The sequence below is a fragment of the Girardinichthys multiradiatus genome, chromosome 5 (genome assembly GCF_021462225.1).
Source record: "Girardinichthys multiradiatus isolate DD_20200921_A chromosome 5, DD_fGirMul_XY1, whole genome shotgun sequence".
NCBI classification, from domain to species: domain Eukaryota; kingdom Metazoa; phylum Chordata; class Actinopteri; order Cyprinodontiformes; family Goodeidae; genus Girardinichthys; species Girardinichthys multiradiatus.
This window is the reverse complement of record NC_061798.1, coordinates 4,101,211-4,119,452: the sequence shown is the minus strand read 5'-3', so window position 1 is coordinate 4,119,452 and position 18,242 is coordinate 4,101,211. Positions and strand designations below refer to the sequence as shown.

The 18,242-nt window shown below is 38.5% G+C and overlaps 1 protein-coding gene across 1 annotated transcript; it reads left to right on the top strand.

Annotated features, from left to right (window-relative positions):
* The first annotated feature begins 344 nt into the window (after positions 1 to 344).
* zgc:165520 (uncharacterized protein LOC571872 homolog) lies at positions 345 to 18,242 on the top strand. Its single transcript, XM_047365266.1, has 10 exons — positions 345 to 640; positions 2,113 to 2,187; positions 2,383 to 2,482; positions 2,576 to 2,650; positions 2,822 to 2,892; positions 4,265 to 4,373; positions 7,111 to 7,184; positions 9,847 to 9,981; positions 11,363 to 11,473; positions 16,151 to 18,242. Exons 1-10 carry the CDS (start codon positions 611 to 613, stop codon positions 16,226 to 16,228), a joined length of 858 nt encoding a protein of 285 aa, XP_047221222.1. The 5' UTR covers positions 345 to 610; the 3' UTR covers positions 16,229 to 18,242.

The following is an 18,242-nucleotide window of genomic DNA, read 5'->3' as shown; positions in this document are numbered from 1 at the left end:
CATTATTATTACCACCAGTATTAGCGTTAATATTAGTAGCAGTAGGAGTTTATTATTAATTGTAATTTCTTTATTTATAAACAGGTATACATTAAATAAACGTAGAAGAAAATTATACCTGTATAATATAGTATAGTATAGTATAATATAGTATAGTATAGTATAGTGGTTAAATAAATAATGGCCCAGTGGTCAGTTGTGATTAGCCTTAAAGAGACTACATATACTACCTGCTGTGTACAGCCAGTGTTTCCTGGCGGATGTGGTAGGGGTGTGTGGGGGTGGGGGAGAGAGATTTATCGTCCTGAAAACGGTTGTCCTAATCCGTTCTTAGAGGATAGAGGCTTAGTTGGTCTTCAGCGTAGAAAAACCACAGGTTGTCTTAGAGGACACCTTCTAAACAATCTAGAGATCCAGACTTTGGAATAATTCAATTTATACATTCCTCTTTGGGTCACCAGCTGCGGTATGATTTGAAGGAGCAATAACTTCTATCTGCCTCAGTGAATTGATTGAGTAGATCAGGGGACGAAGGATTGACTGAGGCCTGTTTGTCTTTTTGATCAACATTTTGCTGTTCATTGATTTACTGAATCCACACTTGAAAAAAATGAAGGACCGACTGGCCCAGCTGAAGGAGGTAGGTCCAGCGCTATTAGCTCTGCTTGATTTTATAAAGATTCATAATGTCCAGTGAGACACTTGTTGACTACACAAGCCTTGACTAGTTTCTGATATTGCTTTAAAACTAGGGGCATGCTACAAGGATTAACCAAACCTCTAAGATTAATGATGTTTTGTGTTTTTATTTAGTTCTGTTAGCTTTAAAACTCATTCAAATTATGCATTCACATTTGTCCTCATAGCTTTTTCAGATATTGTACATGGCTGGTATATTTTGCTATGTAAAAAAAACAAAAACATTTGGATTACTTTACCCATGATCAATTATTTAAGTAAAAGTCTGACATGCTTTTACTATCAGTGTCTCTGGATTAACTGGAGGTATACAGTAGTTGTGATCATGCGTTCATTTCACCTGCAGTTGGTCTCAGAGACAGTGAAACACAAGATACCAGCACTGCCACAATGGCAAAGTGCTTGCTGACTCATGTAAAGATTCAAAACCTTATTACTCCTGAACCAAGACGGGTAGGGCAGCCAAATCTGATACTCAAGTAGGAGTAAGATTACTTCAGTATATTTTTACTCAAGTAAGGTATGGTGCAGTAAAACTACTCCTAGAAGTACATTTTATTCAGAAAGTTACTCAAGTAAATGCAGCTAGTTACAACCCACCTCTGCTCCTGAATAATTACTCCAGCAGAATGGCTTCTTTTATCTAGTAAAATGGTCACATTTAAGATTTTCTTTCATCCACTCTTAGTCAACATTACAATTATAGGCTCAAAGATTTATATACACTCCTACTGGTGACTTTTAACAAGTTGTACTTTAACCGCACACCTTGTGTTACCATCAACAACCCTTTGGCAGAATTCTGGATATTTAAGTCTTCTTAGCAGAATAAACTGTTTGGTTTCCAGGAAAAGTTGAAGTGAAATGCTTTCCAAGAATCTTAATGTTAGCCAACCCTCAGTATGATGCTACCAACACCCTGCTTGACAGTTGATACAGGGTTTGACAGACTCACATTAACCTCTCCAAAAGTACTTCTTAATTGTGGTGAAATAACTCATTCTTTGACTCGCCTGACCGTAATATTTTTTTTATGAATGTGGCTTGTCCATGAGAACAAATGCAAGCGTAGGTCCGTCTTTAAGATGTTGATTTTGGAGCAGGTACTCCTTTCTGGTCAGCATCCTTTCAGTCGATGCTGATGTAAAACTGGCTTCACTTTGGACATATTTATTGGTGTTTCTACAACATTCACTTATTAAAAAATATAGGTGAACATAGGCTTATATCTGGATCTGTATGTATATTTTGACCCTGTGTGGGTAAAAAAAGTTCAAAAGAAATTTATAAATATGCAACTTTATTCTTGGTTTAAAAAATCCATATGTATGTTGGATAGATCTCTTACACCTCTTACTCTTACTGTATGCAAGGATGTGCGGAATCTAACTTTTTTAAACATGTTTTCAACAGAAGAGTGATCCTGGTGGTGATGACATTCAGGTTCCTGTGGAAAACGAGGCTTTCATGGACGACTTCTTTGCTCAAGTATTCTTCTCCTTCTGTCTGTGTCATTACACAGTCATCAGCACAGCTGTGTCCATTTTATGATATTCTGGCCTGTGTGTGTGTGTGTGTATGTGTGTGTGGGGGGGGGTGGGGGGGGGGGGGGGGTTGTGTGTGTGTGTGTGTGTGTGTGTGTGTGTGTGTGTGCGTGTGTGTGTGTCTGCATCCTTGTTTCAGACTGAAGATATACGCACCAGCATTGACAAAATTGATGAGAGCGTGACAGAAATCAAAAAACTCTACTCCACCATCTTGTCGGCCCCCACATCTGACCAAAGTAACTGTTCCTAACACTATCCCCAGCACATAGGTCGTCCCGAGTGTTTGAATGGTTTATCTATAAATGGTATCCTTCACCTTTTGAATTCAGAAACACAAGATGATGTCGAAATCCTCACCAATGAGATAAAAAAGTCAGCCAACAATGCAAGAAACAAGCTGAAGAGTCAGTATTTGTTCTTCCTTTTTTCTGTATTTTTCTTATTATTGCTACAATAGGATATTTTAAAGCTCAAATGTTTTAGTATGTTTTAAGTTATTTTTTAGTTTTTAAGATTTTGTTTTAAATGCGCTGACATTTTCCTCTGCCTTGTGTGTGTGTGTGTGTGTGTGTTAGGTATCGAGCGGCAGCTTGAGTCGAACACAGATGAAAGGGCTTCGGCAGACCTCAGGATACGCAAGTCACAGGTCAGACTGCTAGTCATAATTTACACAGCTAATCTAACTTACACATGAATTATGTAATGTTTAAATGTGCTGATGTTCTGGTTTACCCATTCCTTCCACAGCCTGTAAGATCCAGTGTTTATGCCACACCACCCATTAGTTGTAAGTCCTCAGACATGTGATGTGTATGGTATTTTCAGCTTTTGACAAAGTCGGTCATCGATCCTCCTTTCATGTTTTGAACTGTGCGCTGGCATTACATGCACACCTTTCACTGGTACCAGCCATATCTACTGACCAGGACTTTCTCTGTCCATCTTGGTTGATACAGACAACATCTCCGATTGTGCTGCTCTATGCCTTCTTCTATTTACTTTGTTTATGTTTTCTTTAGGCTCAGTCTTTAATAAGTATATTTTGTTTCATCGTTTTGCTGATGACCTTCCTCTAAAATTAAAAATAACAGCCTTACTACCTACTAAAGTTCTCTTAAAAACATTCAATTATGGATGGAATAAACATACTGAATCTCAAAGGCATGAATATCTTCAGCAGAACTAATCTTCTTGACAGAGATCATTTTGTTTCTGATTTGCTAACCTCATACTGTTGCAGTTTTATGAGAAACCTGGGAAAGATTCTTGAGAGTTCTGTTGAGCTGGATAAAGAGATTAATTCAGTCATTAAACCAAGCTTTCTTCATTGGAGGATTTTAGTAAATGTAAAGCTTTACGATCAAAATGATTGATGAATGAGTGTGTCATCCATGTGTTTATTCCATCTGGATTAGACTTCTGTGATACCTAACACTAAGGGTACTAACAGTAGCGACTGCCCTGTTGACAGGAAGGGGACTTTGTTTTTTTTTGTTTTTTTTTTTGCAGCACTAGTAGCCTTTATTTTTCATTTTTTCAATAGTAGGTAGACAGGAATGTGGGGAAAGAGATGGGGAGACATTCGGCAAAGGTCGCCGGGTCTGGGACTCGAACCTGGGATAGCCGCAGCTAGGACTATAGCCTCTGCACATGGTCGCACGCTTGGGGGAAAGCTTTTTTGGCCTCTGCTCTTAAATTTTGAAATGCACTCAGCTTTTTAATATCAGTGCTTCATGAAAATCATTCTAAATATTTTTAGATGTTATTTTAATTCATTAGATTTTTTTATCCTTTTTTATTATTCATGCTCATTAAATCATATCCGTGTGCTACTTTCATCTGAATTTACTGCAGGTGCAATAGTTCAGGAAAGCAAGGCGTAAATGTACTGTAGAGATTAATTTGACCTTTGACCCTAATTAACCATTAAATCACAAAAGCACTTTGCATTGACAGAGTAGAAAGAAATCAATAAACATTGTCAAAAATAACAGATGGTCCTCATTTTTTTCCTACAGCATGCAATTCTGGCAAAAAAATTTGTTGAGGTCATGACAAAGTACAACGAGGCTCAAGTTGACTTCAGGGATAAGAGCAAAGGACGAATTGCACGACAGCTTGAGATCAGTAAGTAGCAGTTGATTCAAGATCTAAAGGTAGCATGATCCTAGAAACCCAGGTTTAGATCATTTTCGCTATTGCTACAAACTCCTTCTGCACTTTCTGCAGACATTTTAACCATGACACTAACATTTGAGAATCTTTGACCATGTCTGGTGTTGTAAGGTGTAGTTTTTTGTTGCTGTTGTGAAACAAACACATTTTACCATATAAGTGGGGTTTTTTTGTATGGAAAAACATATCTGTATTTTAGAGATACACCAATCAGGGTTATCTTGGAAGCTATTGATTTCTGATTTTCTTAGCGTTGTGATCATTTCCAGTTTTGACCGATTCTGATTCTTTATTTTGAGGATCATAACATATAAAAGAGAAGTAATTAGTTGCAGGTCCTTTGATAGAGGATGTAGTTTAAAATCCATCCATTGTATACCCAGTCATCCTTGCAGGGTCGCAGAGAGCTTAGGGGGGTCTGTTGCCTATCTCCAGCGGTCATTGGGTGGGAGCCGGGCTGCACCATGGACAGTTCGCCTGTCCGTCACAAGGCAACACAGAGACACACGGGACAGACAACCATGCACACACACGCACACACTACTGAGGGAAATTTATAGTAACCAGTTAACCTTACAGTCATGTTTATGGACTGTGGGAGGAAGCCGGAGTACCCAGGGAGAACTCAAGCATGCACAGGGAAAACTTGCACATTCCATGCAGAAAGACAGGATTCAATGGGATTCAAACCCATGACCTTCTTCATGCAAAGCAACAGTGATACCAAAAGAAAAGAAACGAAGAGAAATACAAGATAATCCCCATTAATGCATCAAAGCGCGTGTGATATCAGATTTTTTGTCCAATAAAATACTATTGGTTCAATTCAATTCAATTCAAAAATACTTTATTAATCCCAAAGGGAAATTAAATGTTGTTGTAGCTCATATTATGAGGGTTTCCTCAAAGAGCCGTTGTAGATGCTGATGGCTGTGGGCAGGAAGGATCTCCTGTAGCGCTCCGTCTTACAGCAGATCTGAAGAAGCCTCTGACTGAAGACACTCTGTTGTTGTAGGACAGTCTCATGAAGAGGATGCTCAGAGTTCTCCATAATGTTCTTCATTTTATGAAGAATCCATCTTTCCACAATGATCTCCAGAGGTTCCAGAGGAGTCCCCAGAACAGAACCAGCCTTTTTTATCAGCTTGTTGAGCTTTTTTAAGTCCCTGGTTCTGATGCTGCTTCCCCAGCAGATGATGGCAGAAGAGATCACACTTTACACAACAGACTTATAGAAGATATGCAGCATCTTGCTGCAAACACCAAAGGACCTAAGCTTCCTCAAGAAGTACAGTCTGCTCTGTCCCTTCTTGTAGATGGCTTCACAGTTGCATCTCCACTCCAGTCTGTTGTCCAGGTGAACACCGAGGTATTTATACTCCTCCACCACCTCCACTTCTTCTCCCATGATAGAAATAGTGTTTGACTTATTCCTGTTTCTCTTAAAATCTACAAGCATCTCCTTTGTTTTAGTCACGTTCAACATGAGATGATTGTTTCCACACCATGCCACAAAGCGGTCCACCACCTTCCTGTACTCAGCTTCTTGTCCATCTCTGATCCACCCCACAACTGCAGAATCATCCGAGTATTTCTGCAGATGACAGGAGTCTGTCTTGTACTGGAAGTCTGAGGTGTATAGAGTGAAAAGGAATGGTGAGAGTACAGTCCCCTGTGGTGCTCCTGTGCTGCTGACTACCTGGTTAGACTCACAACCCTTCAGTCTCACAAACTGTGGTCTGTTTGTCAGGTAGTCTTTGATCCAGGAGATTGTTGAGGCCTCCACCTGAGTCTTCTGGAGTTTCTGACAAAGCAAATCATTTTGAATTGTGTTAAATGTTCTGGAGAAATCAAAGAACATGATCCTCACAGTGCTGCTGGCTTTGTCCAGATGACAGTGGGTTTGTTGAAGCAGGTGTATGATGGCATCTTCAACTCCAACTCCACAGCAATAAGCAAACTGAAGGGGGTCCTGATGGTTTACTGTTTGCTTACTCAGGTGGGCCAACAGGAGTCTCTCTAGGACCTTCATGGTGTGAGATGTTAGGGCAACAGGTCTATAGTCATTGAGGACTGATGGGTGAGTTTTTTTGGGTTGATGTGGTTACGGACGCAAAATGCTGGGAGTTCTTTTTTTTATGCATTTTAATAATTAGGAAATCAAAAACAGATTTTTTTAAAGTCAGTAACCTGCAGATGCCAAGTCAGGGAAAACACTCAAACTCCGATCTTTAGCCTGTTTTTACATGTATTTCTATACTAATGTTTCTCATGTGATGAAGTCAGTCCTGATCAGCTGCAATGGGTTTTATTATATCAAACAGTTCATCCTGGTCTGTGGTTTCTGTTGTGTTTTTGGAGTGCAGATCTATCTGTTTCAGTCAAGTTATAACACAATTTAAGGAGATCAGATTCAGCTACTCTAACAATGATCCCTCCTGAGCCTGTTCCAAGAGTGGGTGTCAGGTAAGAGGTAAAACAGCTTTCTATGGAAATAAAAAACGAATAGAGAATAAAGTAGTCATTCCAAACAGGGAGGAAAGTGGTGAGAAAGTCCTCCAGCAGACTAAGCCTGTATGATTTGATTGAATTGACTTTGTGAAGTGCCTTGAGACAACATGTGTTGTGAATTGGCGCTATATAAATAAAACTGAATTGAATAACAACTTGTTTTCCATTTACTTTGTAGCGGGGAAAAACACTACTGATGAGGAACTTGAGGAGATGCTGGAGGGGGGAAATTCTGCTGTCTTCACTGCCGGGGTAAGAGCTGAATGTTCTGTAGGTCAGGTATACACAACACGAGGTGAAACATAGCCAAGTCACTAAAAAAACAAACACCAAAATGGCAATGCTGAGCTATTCCAAACAAACAAGACTACATCTATTTTTTCAGCACAAAGTGGAAAACTATGGGTTTGTTTATGTACTCTTCAGGTAAGGTATATTAACATGACCACAGCTTTAAAGTCCTGCTATACAGCTCAACAGTCCGGTATGAATTGTGGTGACCAATAATAATTCATATTTTACAGATGGACAACATCAATAATCAGTGATTTCTTCTAAAGTTAAGTGAAGTACAGCTTTAATACCTCAGTTTCACAAGTTGCACAGCAAGGGATTCATTTTGTTTCAACAGAATATTATTGACTATTCTTGGTTTAAGTACTGGTATTGTGCAAGTACCCCCTATTGCCTATGTGGTCTGATCAGATGTGACTTTTGTCCATGAAAGATACTTTATCCTATATTATTCCATTTATATACAAGCACCATCACTATCTAAATGTTTTATCCTTTCTGCAAAATAACTCAAGCTCAGTCAGACTGGATGGAAAGGGTCTGCAAACAGATTATTTCAAGTCTTGAGCCTGGACTTTGACTAGGACATTCTAACACATAAATGTGTTTGACCTAAACCCTTGCATTGTAGCTCCAAATGCCACTATCAACCTCTTAAAAAGAAATGTCAATATCTTAACCAATGTAACTTGTTATTAAAATTAAATAGTGCTCGTGACTCAACCGTAAATTTACTTTCATCTGAAAATAGATGTATACCTTTCCATTGAGCTTTCAATAAAAGAAAAATAAACGACTCACTAAAGATTAAATGGGGAAATGTTACTTCTACCTGTTGTTAAAGAAAGTAAAGGAAAACAACTCCAAACAACTGTAAATCAAACAATGAATATGGTGAAAAAGTATCTACACACTACAGATGGATGGAGTTCGCTTGGAATGAGAGCTCTTTTGCTAAAAATTAAACTGCTTAAACTTCTAAAAAACATTAGGTGTCTCCTTCATTTTCAGAGGTCAAGAGGAGAATTAGTTTTATTACCTAATGATGATTTTGTTCTTTATTGATTTTAATCTGAGGAGATGGGAAGAAGGTTTGAGAGATGGAATAATACATTTATTTGTAATAGCTAGTAATGGTAAATGTCTGAGATTTAAACAGGGTAAACCTCCTTCCAAATGCTGAGTAACAATGTTCTGATCATGTTCATCTGATGTTATATATTGTACCAATGCGTAAAGCCAACTCTTCTTCCTGACACCCACTATAATTTCTGCTCAAGACTACAGGAAAGTGTTGGATGGATCCGATCTAAGCTGCTACCTCCAGTTATTAGAACCAAGGCCATCCCTCCAAATATGTGGCCCTTATTTTATCTTCTTTTTGGCTAAGTGATACATCTGAACACACTGAACAGAGCTGTTTCTGTCGGTCCACAGAAGCCGCTTCACACAGGCCAATAGGTTTGGAACCTTGGACTGATTTCTGGGGTGCACCAGTAATTCCTGTCCTGTTCGCAAATTGTCTCACCTGAGCTACACAGCCCTGCAGCTCCTACCCAGCAACAATAGACCTCTTGGCTGCTTTTCTGATTAAAGCTCTCCTTGCCCAGCTGGGCAGAGAAGTTGGACTGTAATGTCTTGCTATTTTGGTCTCTGGAATTTCAAGGAGTTCATGATGCCGTGCATTCTAACAATGTTCCCAGAGCCTCTGGAAAGGAAACAGACCTACAGTAACTTAGATTTCTCTACCATGCTTAACAGTGGGTAAGGGGTGCTATTCTACATATTTCCCCTTTGTTTCACACCAAACCCACCTGCAGTTTTGGCAGCCTAATTACTGTGTCTTAGTCTCATCTGACCAAAGATCATGATTCTAATTAAAGTCCCAGTAGAGTTTAACAACCTCAACAAATATATGTTTGTGATGGTATGAATGAAACTACTGTTTATTGTATCATTCACAAGGAACCAGATGGCATCTAGATTGGATCTTATGATTATTATGGATTTAATTTTAACCTCCCTAATCATTTTTCTGTGAATGATGGCAAGACAAGCCTCATCCAGCCTTGTTGAATGATTAAAATAAAATGCTTCCACTATGTTTACTTAAAAAGGATTGTTAGGGGTACCAGTCATTGTGATGCTGATGATATTGCTAAAAAGGAATATTTCTGTGTGATTGTTCGTGTGTGTGAGTGTGTGTAAGGGTGCTCCTGTTTTTGCAGCTGAGTGAGGACCATTTTTTTGTATTTTACCATCAAAGTGAGGGATGTTTGTCACATCTATACCAGGGATGCCAACAAAATTATCTGTGTCTGTATGTAATGAAAACAGGACAGGATGCAGAGATTGGAATGCTGGAATGAAACTGACATGAAAACACACATCTTCCAACTTATCTTGTACCTACTTCAGCTCCAATCACACCTGTTGAATCTTATTGTTGCATTCAGAACATAAAACCCAACAAATGCTAACAATGACCCACAAGCCATACCGGAGCACCGTTACTGAGATTTATTTGGTTTGCTTCTGCCAAAAATTAAAAGACTACCCTAGTTTTCTGCCCGTTTTTAAACCAGTCTAATATTTAGTCTTTGTCTGTCTCCTTCTGCAGATCACAGAGTCCAAGATCAACCAGCAGGCCCTGAATGAGATTGAAGCCCGTCACAAAGATATCATGAGGTTGGAAAGCAGCATTAAGGAGCTCCATGACATGTTTGTTGATATTGCCATGCTGGTGGAGAACCAGGTAAACGTGGAAACAATAATGCACAATAAAATGTAGCACTGTCAAATCTTTTTCGTTAATCTGTCATTAATAAGCTGATGTAAATAACAAAGACATTGTAGATAAAATCAAAGAAATTTGCTATCTTTGGAGTAGCATAATGAATTTACCATGACTAGAATTTACGTCTTTATGCCCGTATTCTTATTATGATTCTGTATTTTCCTTCAGTCTTTTTCATTTTAGGAACAACTAATACAACAAAGATTTATTTTTTAAAACACATAATAAGAGCATTTACAGCCAATCCAGAGGTTGTAAGTTCAAACTTGTTGACTATAAAGTTGATGAAAGCTACAATGCCTTGCTAAAACCATTCATTCTTCTTCAATCTTTTTCACATTTTACTATAACCACAATATTCAGACTGGAGTATTCTGTAGGAATTTTCTTGACACAAAAAAGTAGTGTATAATTTTGAATGATTGAAACATTACATGATTTTAGTTTTATTTTTCAAATAAAAACATGAAACATTTGTATTCAGCCCTGATAACCCAGTACTTTGTAGAACCATGTTTTGCTGCATTTACTGCTGCAGGTCTGAGAGTTTTGCCCATTCTGCCTTGTACAACAGCTCAGTTAGATTGGATGAAGAAAGTCTCTTAACAGTAATTTCCAAGTTTTGCCACAGAATCTCAATTGGATTTTGGTCTGGACTTTGACAGGGCCATTCTAACACATTAAAATTATTTGAACTAAAACAGGGATGACCAGCTGCCTTCCTCAAATCTAGGGCATGTGTTCTGAATGTCTTATGTACCTGTAATAAAATACAAATCATTCAAATGGATGAATTACCTCTTCTCCATGTCAAGTCCTGCAAGGGGTTTGTAATGATCGGGTCATTTTGTTTTGTTGTGTTGAAGCATAAAATAAAGTCTAAAAGATTAGCCCTTTTGGACTGACTTTGTACATGACTGATCTAAACCCTTTCATTTCATATTCAAAGGGGGAATACAAATGCACACCACACTTTTCAGATTTTTCTTTGTGAAAAATTTAAAACTGTGTATCATGTTACTTCAACTTATACTCTACTTTTTTTTGGTCTATCACATGAATCCTCAGTAAAAAATAAAGTTTGTAGTTTGACAAAATGTAGAAAAGATTGTGATTATTTTACAGACACGTGGTAAATTACCAGACTTCAAGCTTTTTCGTTTTCAAATGAGGTTTCAGAAACATGCTTCACTTCAAAACAAATGTCATCTACAAAAGTCAATTCAATCCTACATACAGTCAAATTACATACATTTTCATCTGTTCCTAGTAATCAAACGATGCAGTCAGTTCACTTGTTCTCAAGTCTGGATGTATCCTCTTCTTTCAACCCTTACAGGGTGGAATGATAGACAGAATTGAAGGCAATATGGACCAGTCGGTGGGGTTTGTGGAGAGGGCAGTGGCCGACACTAAGAAGGCTGCCAAGTTCCAACAGGAAGCGCGCAGGGTGAGTTATGTCCACAGAGTTCAATCTTTATTAATACCATACTGTAAGAAGGAAACATTCAGAGTGATTGATGACAGTAGAGGTTGCAGAAGGAGGCATAGGAACAGGCAGCTGAGTTGGAATGAGATCATCATGGGGATGAGGTCACTTGGATGAACACTTCACCCTTTGTGTTCCTACATTTATACTGAGAACTGCTGCCCTTTCTGCTATGAACCCCACCATAACATAAGTGAGTTATCTCTGGATGTCTGAACATCCAGAAACCATTACTGACTTGCAGTTCAGAAATAAAAGAATTTTATCCCTGAAAGAATTTTACACTTATTTGTTAATCTGTATTTCTGTCTACTAGCCCAATTACAGTTTCCTTTTATTCCCTGCAGCTGAATATTCTCAACAGTTGGCTTCAATCATCATTTTGTACTAGAAGGTCGAGCAGCCTGTAGCGTGCACAAACATTTTCAAATTGTTAAGTCAGACCACTGTTCCAGCAGAAACATTGCCATTTGGGCAGACCAATCAAGAACATACTCACTCCTAAATGCAAACATTGAAAGACCTTACTGTCGGAGGAAACTGGAGTATCTCGAGAGAACCCCCACATGCATGGAGAGAACATGCAAAGTCCATGTAGAAGCAGTCAGTACGTGTGTTTGTTTTCGAACTGTGGTAGAAAAGAAGAGTGGATGGATAAAGGATAGAATTTTTCTAAAGGAGATACATCTGCAGAATCATCAGTTGGCATCAATTGAAATATTACATTTGTTTTTATAAGGGCTAGTTTAAATACTTGTTTGAATTCAAATATGAAACAGTGCTGTGAACACATTTTTACTTCTTCTGTTTGTGCTTTCACATCACAATTAAATCTTTCAGGTTAATTTAACAAATTTCAATATTAGCCAATTTTACCCAAGTAAAGATAAAATCCAATTTTCAAATAATAATTTCAAATTTCATTTCTTAAAGAAAAATGCTACAACCTGGCCCTATGTTAAAAATATTAGACCCCCCCCCCCCTGTTGGCCCCTGTCTTGTACCACCCATGAGAGGTTCTTAGGTAAAGGTAATAATTGTTTCTTCACATAGGCAGTTTTAGATAACTGTTTTCCCTCAATGAAATAATTTAGAAAGTGAATTTTATATTTGTTCAGATTGTATTTGTCTAAATATAAGATATATCAAAAAATATATTGGGCAGCTGTAGCTCAGGTGGGAGGAGCTCATCCTGTAACTGGTGAGTTGCCAGTTCAAACCCCTGCTCTGTATGGCAGCCTCACTTCTGTCAGTCTGCAGCTGCGGCTTACATTGTAGCTCAGTGCGTGAATGTGTGTATGAATGGGTGAATGACTGAATGTAGTGTGAAGCGCTTTGGGATCTCTGGGGACTTGATAAAGTCACTAATATAAAGCTATACAAGTTCAGGCCATTTACCGTGAAATGTATTTTATGATCTGAAACACTCAACTGTAACAAAAAACAAAAGGGACCAAATACTTTCACGCTGCAGCATGTAAAGATGAAACAAACAGACAACAGACCTGAAAGTTGTGAGAAAAAAGGTCAAAGTCTCTTGTGAGGTGGAAACTTCATGTATTTATTTGGTAAGTGAACTGAAACTATGTAGAACTATTTTAGATTTATTTATTTTTTAGTAAAAAAATAAATCTAACCTTTATTGATCTCACAATGGAGAAATTGTCCTCTGCATTTAACCCATCCCTTAGGGAGCAGTAGGCTGCCATTGTGTGGCACCCGGGGGAGCAGTCAGGGGATAAAGGTCTTGCTCAGGGACCCTTAGAGTGGCAGGCTGTGGGATTTGAACCACAGTACTTGTGGCCACTCCAAGATGCAAATGCCCTGCTCTCTAACCACTAGACCACCACTCCCCAAATATAGAACACTTTACACCACCAGTGTCATTCACCCAATAAGGGTGGTAAGCATCTCTCTGAAACAAGCCATGGATTTCTCAACATGATGTTTTTATAAAGCCAGATAAAAATGCCCATAGAAAAGACAATAGAAAGAATATTTTTACCCTGGATTCATAAAACATACCCCAAAAATGTATAATGATATTGTTGAAATTAATTACACATTTTTTTCAGATTCTAAAGAGAAAAAAAACACCCCCACAAGTCTAACCAATCTTTCACCAGTCTTGCTGTGTGTATTGGTGCATTGTCATCCTGATACACGGCACCACCTTCAGGATACAATGTTTGAACCATTGGATGCACATGGTCCTCAAGAATGGTTCGGTAGTCCTTGGCAGTGACACGCCCATCTAGCACAAGTATTGGGCCATGGGAATGCCATGATATGGCAGCCCAAACCATCACTGATCCACCCCAATGCTTCACTCTGGGCATGCAACAGTCTTAGTGGTGTGCTTCTTTGGGTCTTTTCCACATCGTGGGGAAAACAGTAAAGGTGGACTCATCAGAGAACAGCACCCGAACATCCCTTTCAGGCAGCTTCCTCTTGCGTCCACAGTTAATCCTGTTGGATGTGGTTCGTCCTTCTTGGTGGTATGTTGACATTACCCTGGATACCGTGGCTCTTGATACATCACAAAGACTTGCTTTCTTGGTCACAGATGCGCCAGCAAGATGTGCACCAACAATTTGTCCTCTTTTGAACTCTGGTATGTGACCCATAATGTTGTGTGCATTTCAATATTTTGAGCAAAACTGTGCTCTTACCCTGCTAATTGAACCTTCACACTCTGCTCTTATTGGTACAATGTGCAATCAATGAAGACTGGCTACCAGGCTGGTCCAATTTAGCCATGAAACCTCCCACACTAAAATGACAGGTGTTTCAGTTTCATTGTCCAACCCCTATATATATATATATATATATGTATATATATATATATATATATATATATATATATATATATATATATATATATATATATACAGTACACACCAAAAGTTTGGACACACCTTCTCATTCAAAGAGTTGTCTTTATTTTCATGACTATGAATATTGTAGCTTCACACTGAAGGCATCAAAACTATGAATTAACACATGTGGAATTATATACTGAACAAAAAAGTGTGAAACAACTGAAAATATGTCTTATATTCTAGGTTCTTCAAAGTAGCCACCTTTTGCTTTGATTACTGCTCCGCACACTCTTGGCATTCTGTTGATGAGCTTCAAGAGGTAGTCACCTGAAATGGTTTTCACTTCACAGGTGTGTCCTGTCAGGTTTAATAAGTGGGATTTCAAGCCTTATAAATGGGGTTGGGACCATCAGTTGTGTTGTGCAGGAGGTGGATACAGTACACAGCTGATAGTCCTACTGAATAGACTGTTAGAATTTGTATTATGGCAAGAAAAAAACAGCTAAGTAAAGAAAAACGAGTGGCCATCATTACTTTAAGAAATGAAGGTCAGTCAGTCCGAACAATTGGGAAAACTTTGAAAGTGTCCCCAAGTGCAGTCGCAAAAACCATCAAGCGCTACAAAGAAACTGGCTCACATGAGGACCGCCCCAGGAAAGGAAGACCAAGAGTCACCTCTGCTGCGGATGATAAGTTCATCCGAGTTACCAGCCTCAGAAATCGCAGGCTAACAGCAGCTCAGATTAGAGAACAGGTCAATGCCACACAGAGTTCTAGCAGCAGACACATCTCTAGAACAACTGTTAAGAGGAGACTGTGTGAATCAGGCCTTCATGGTAAAATAGCTGCTAGGAAACCACTGCTGAGGACAGGCAACAAGAAGAAGAGACTTGTTTGAGCTAAAGAACACAAGGAATGGACATTAGACCAGTGAAAATCTGTGCTTTGGTCTGATGAGTCCAAGTTTGAGATCTTTGGTTCCAACCACCGTGTCTTTGTGCGGCGCAGAAGAGGTGAACGGATGGACTCTACATGCCTGGTTCCCACCATGAAGCATGGAGGAGGAGGTGTGGGGGTGCTTTGCTGGTGACACTGTTGAGGATTTATTCAAAATTGAAGGCATACTGAACCAGCATGGCTACCACAGCATCTTGCAGCGGCGTGCTATTCCATCCGGTTTGTGTTTAGTTGGACCATCATTTATTTTTCAACAGGACAATGAGCCCCGACACACCTCCAGGCTGTGTAAGGGCTATTTGACCAAGAAGGAGAGTGATGGGGTGCTGCGCCAGATGACCTGGCCTCCACAGTCACCGGACCTGAACCCAATCGAGATGGTTTGGGGTGAGCAGGACCGCAGAATGAAGGCAAAAGGGCCAACAAGTGCTAAGCATCCCTGGGAACTCCTTCAAGACTGTTGGAAAACCATTTCAGGTGACGACCTCTTGAAGCTCATCAACAGAATGCCAAGAGTGTGTGGAGCAGTAATCAAAGCAAAAGGTGGCTACTTTGAAGAACCTAGAATATAAGACATATTTTCAGTTGTTTCACACTTTTTTGTTCAGTATATAATTCCACATGTGTTAATTCGTAGTTTTGATGCCTTCAGTGTGAAGCTACAATATTCATAGTCATGAAAATAAAGAAAACTCTTTGAATGAGAAGGTGTGTCCAAACTTTTGGTCTGTACTGTATATATATACTGTATATAGAAACGTTAGGGATTTTTCGCATGTTGTATTCCACAGAATGTAGGCACATTTAACACCAGTTGTTTTGTTTTCTGTCTAACCCAACCCCATCCCTCTTTCTCTAGAAACAAATGATGATCTTCTGCTGCTGTGCGATTCTGGCCCTCGTCCTTGGCTTATTTTTCTACAGCTTCATCAAATAAAGGAAGGACCTGTCTGAGGTCAAACATTAGCTGGGTTTGCCCAACAGGAAAAAACAAAAAAGAACTGTTAAAATGTGGCCATGAACTCTGTAACATTTATTTATTCGAATCAAGATAGGTACAAAGAACTGGTAAACAGTGTCTGCATTCATTCATGATTATTTTTGTGAGCTCGTAGCAACATTCCTAACCAGGTCAAACTCATTGGTTCAGACTCAGTGTAGTGTGAACATCCATAGTTGTATCTGAATGAAACTAAAATCAAAGGAACGCCTCATTTCTGCCAAAACAAATTTTTCAAGTTTAACAAGTTTGATGGACAGATTTTGAGTTCTTAATGTTAAATCCTTGTAATCTTATAAAGTATGATGCGGTTGTGTGACTATCCATGTAAAGTCATGCAGTGTAAAAAAAATTAAAAATAGCATTCTGTTGAACTCCTAGAGTTCTTTTAGGAAGGCAGAAATCTGCTTTGGTTCCATCTCTGATTAGCTTATTAAAATCTCTTGTTACAATACTAACATTTTATTCAATACTGAGAATAAGAAAAATACTTCATTCTCAGTATCATTTTCAATACTACAGCAGAGGTGAAGGGTTCTTTTTTTTTAAAAAGAACAAAGAAATACAATATTTTCATTGTGTTAACAAGGCTGTTCACCTCTGCCACCCAACATAGGGTCACTGACGCCATAGAAAAGAAATTCCTGGATCCGGATCAGGATCTGGATCACCATCCAAATTTAATGGATTCTTCCTTGGGCTACGACACGCCTCTGGTAGAAAATTCATAAGAGTTCATCTGTAACTTTTTCTGTACACCCACACACGTACACACACAAATCTACACAAAGACAGACAGATAGACAAACTCAAGCTCATGAGCAAACTAAATGAAACATTTGAGTTTTCAATGTATCTGATTATTTATGCGGTTACAATAGATGAAGCAACATACCAAATGTCCCAATAAAAGTGCTACCCTAGGTTTATAATGTGTAGTGGCTCTCAAAAGTGTTAAAATTCCAGCTTTTGAGATTGACGAAATGAGACAATGATACATCCTTTCCAATTTTTTTCATCTTTAATGTGACATATACAGTATTGTCTACAGTTAGATTGAGAAACAAACAAATCTGTTGAGGAGGATATGAACAATACAAAAGCTTCAACAACCTGGCGGCATAAGTGTGCTCTTTTTTAAAATTAATAGTTTGTTAAAGCACCTTTTAATTTCCTTTCAATTCAACACAGTAAAATCTGCAAAGAAAGATGCATCATTTTAGCATAGAGTTAAAATCCATAAAAACAATGGTGGGTGTTGTGAAGCCAAACTGATGCAACCCCAGAGACTTCTCAGTGTTACACTATTACAGTGTACAACATGGAGTTTGTATCATAAGTATTGAGACAGCTGTTCTTCATTTGTCATTCGTCCAGTTTGTTTGCTGGAATTAAGAAGCATTCTGTGCCAATACTTATGCTATTAACTGGAGTTAATGAAATAATTCTAGTATGATGGAAAACAACTCTTTAAAGCAACTGTTTTAGATTGTTCAATGTAACCACTTAGTGGGTGAATGAAATGTGTATGTCATATTATGATTGGACCATTTTTACCTGCATGCAACATGTTAGGGAGAAGCTTCTGCTAAGCTTTTCTGAAGTGTGAAATGAGCCTTAATCGACTTCATGGTTCAGGGTGTAAGCCCATTCTCTGTGACAGCCTAATTTCATTTTTAAAAACATGATAGAATTTAATGTGAAATGTACACATTAGTGAATCAGGTTTAGGCATTATACAACATTCATCTAATGTCTAATTAACATTGGCTTCTCAGTACTCTTGTTGTTATTGAAGTAGTTTTAGTTTTTGCAATAAAGAAGCTGTAATGTTTGTTTCATTGTTAAGCTATATGAGTTTGTATCAGTATAGGAGGATAAACTACAGTTTATTTGTTTCTCTTTTATAGATGTGTCCATTTTGTTGACAAATAAAAAAATATGCCAGCCA

Coding starts and splice junctions, on each gene's coding strand:
- zgc:165520 (XM_047365266.1), top strand. CDS start 611: ATGAAGGACCGACTGGCCCAGCTGAAGGAG. Junction 2,188..2,382: donor TGGACGACTTCTTTGCTCAA/GTATTCTTCTCC, acceptor TCCTTGTTTCAG/ACTGAAGATATACGCACCAG. Junction 9,982..11,362: donor CCATGCTGGTGGAGAACCAG/GTAAACGTGGAA, acceptor CAACCCTTACAG/GGTGGAATGATAGACAGAAT.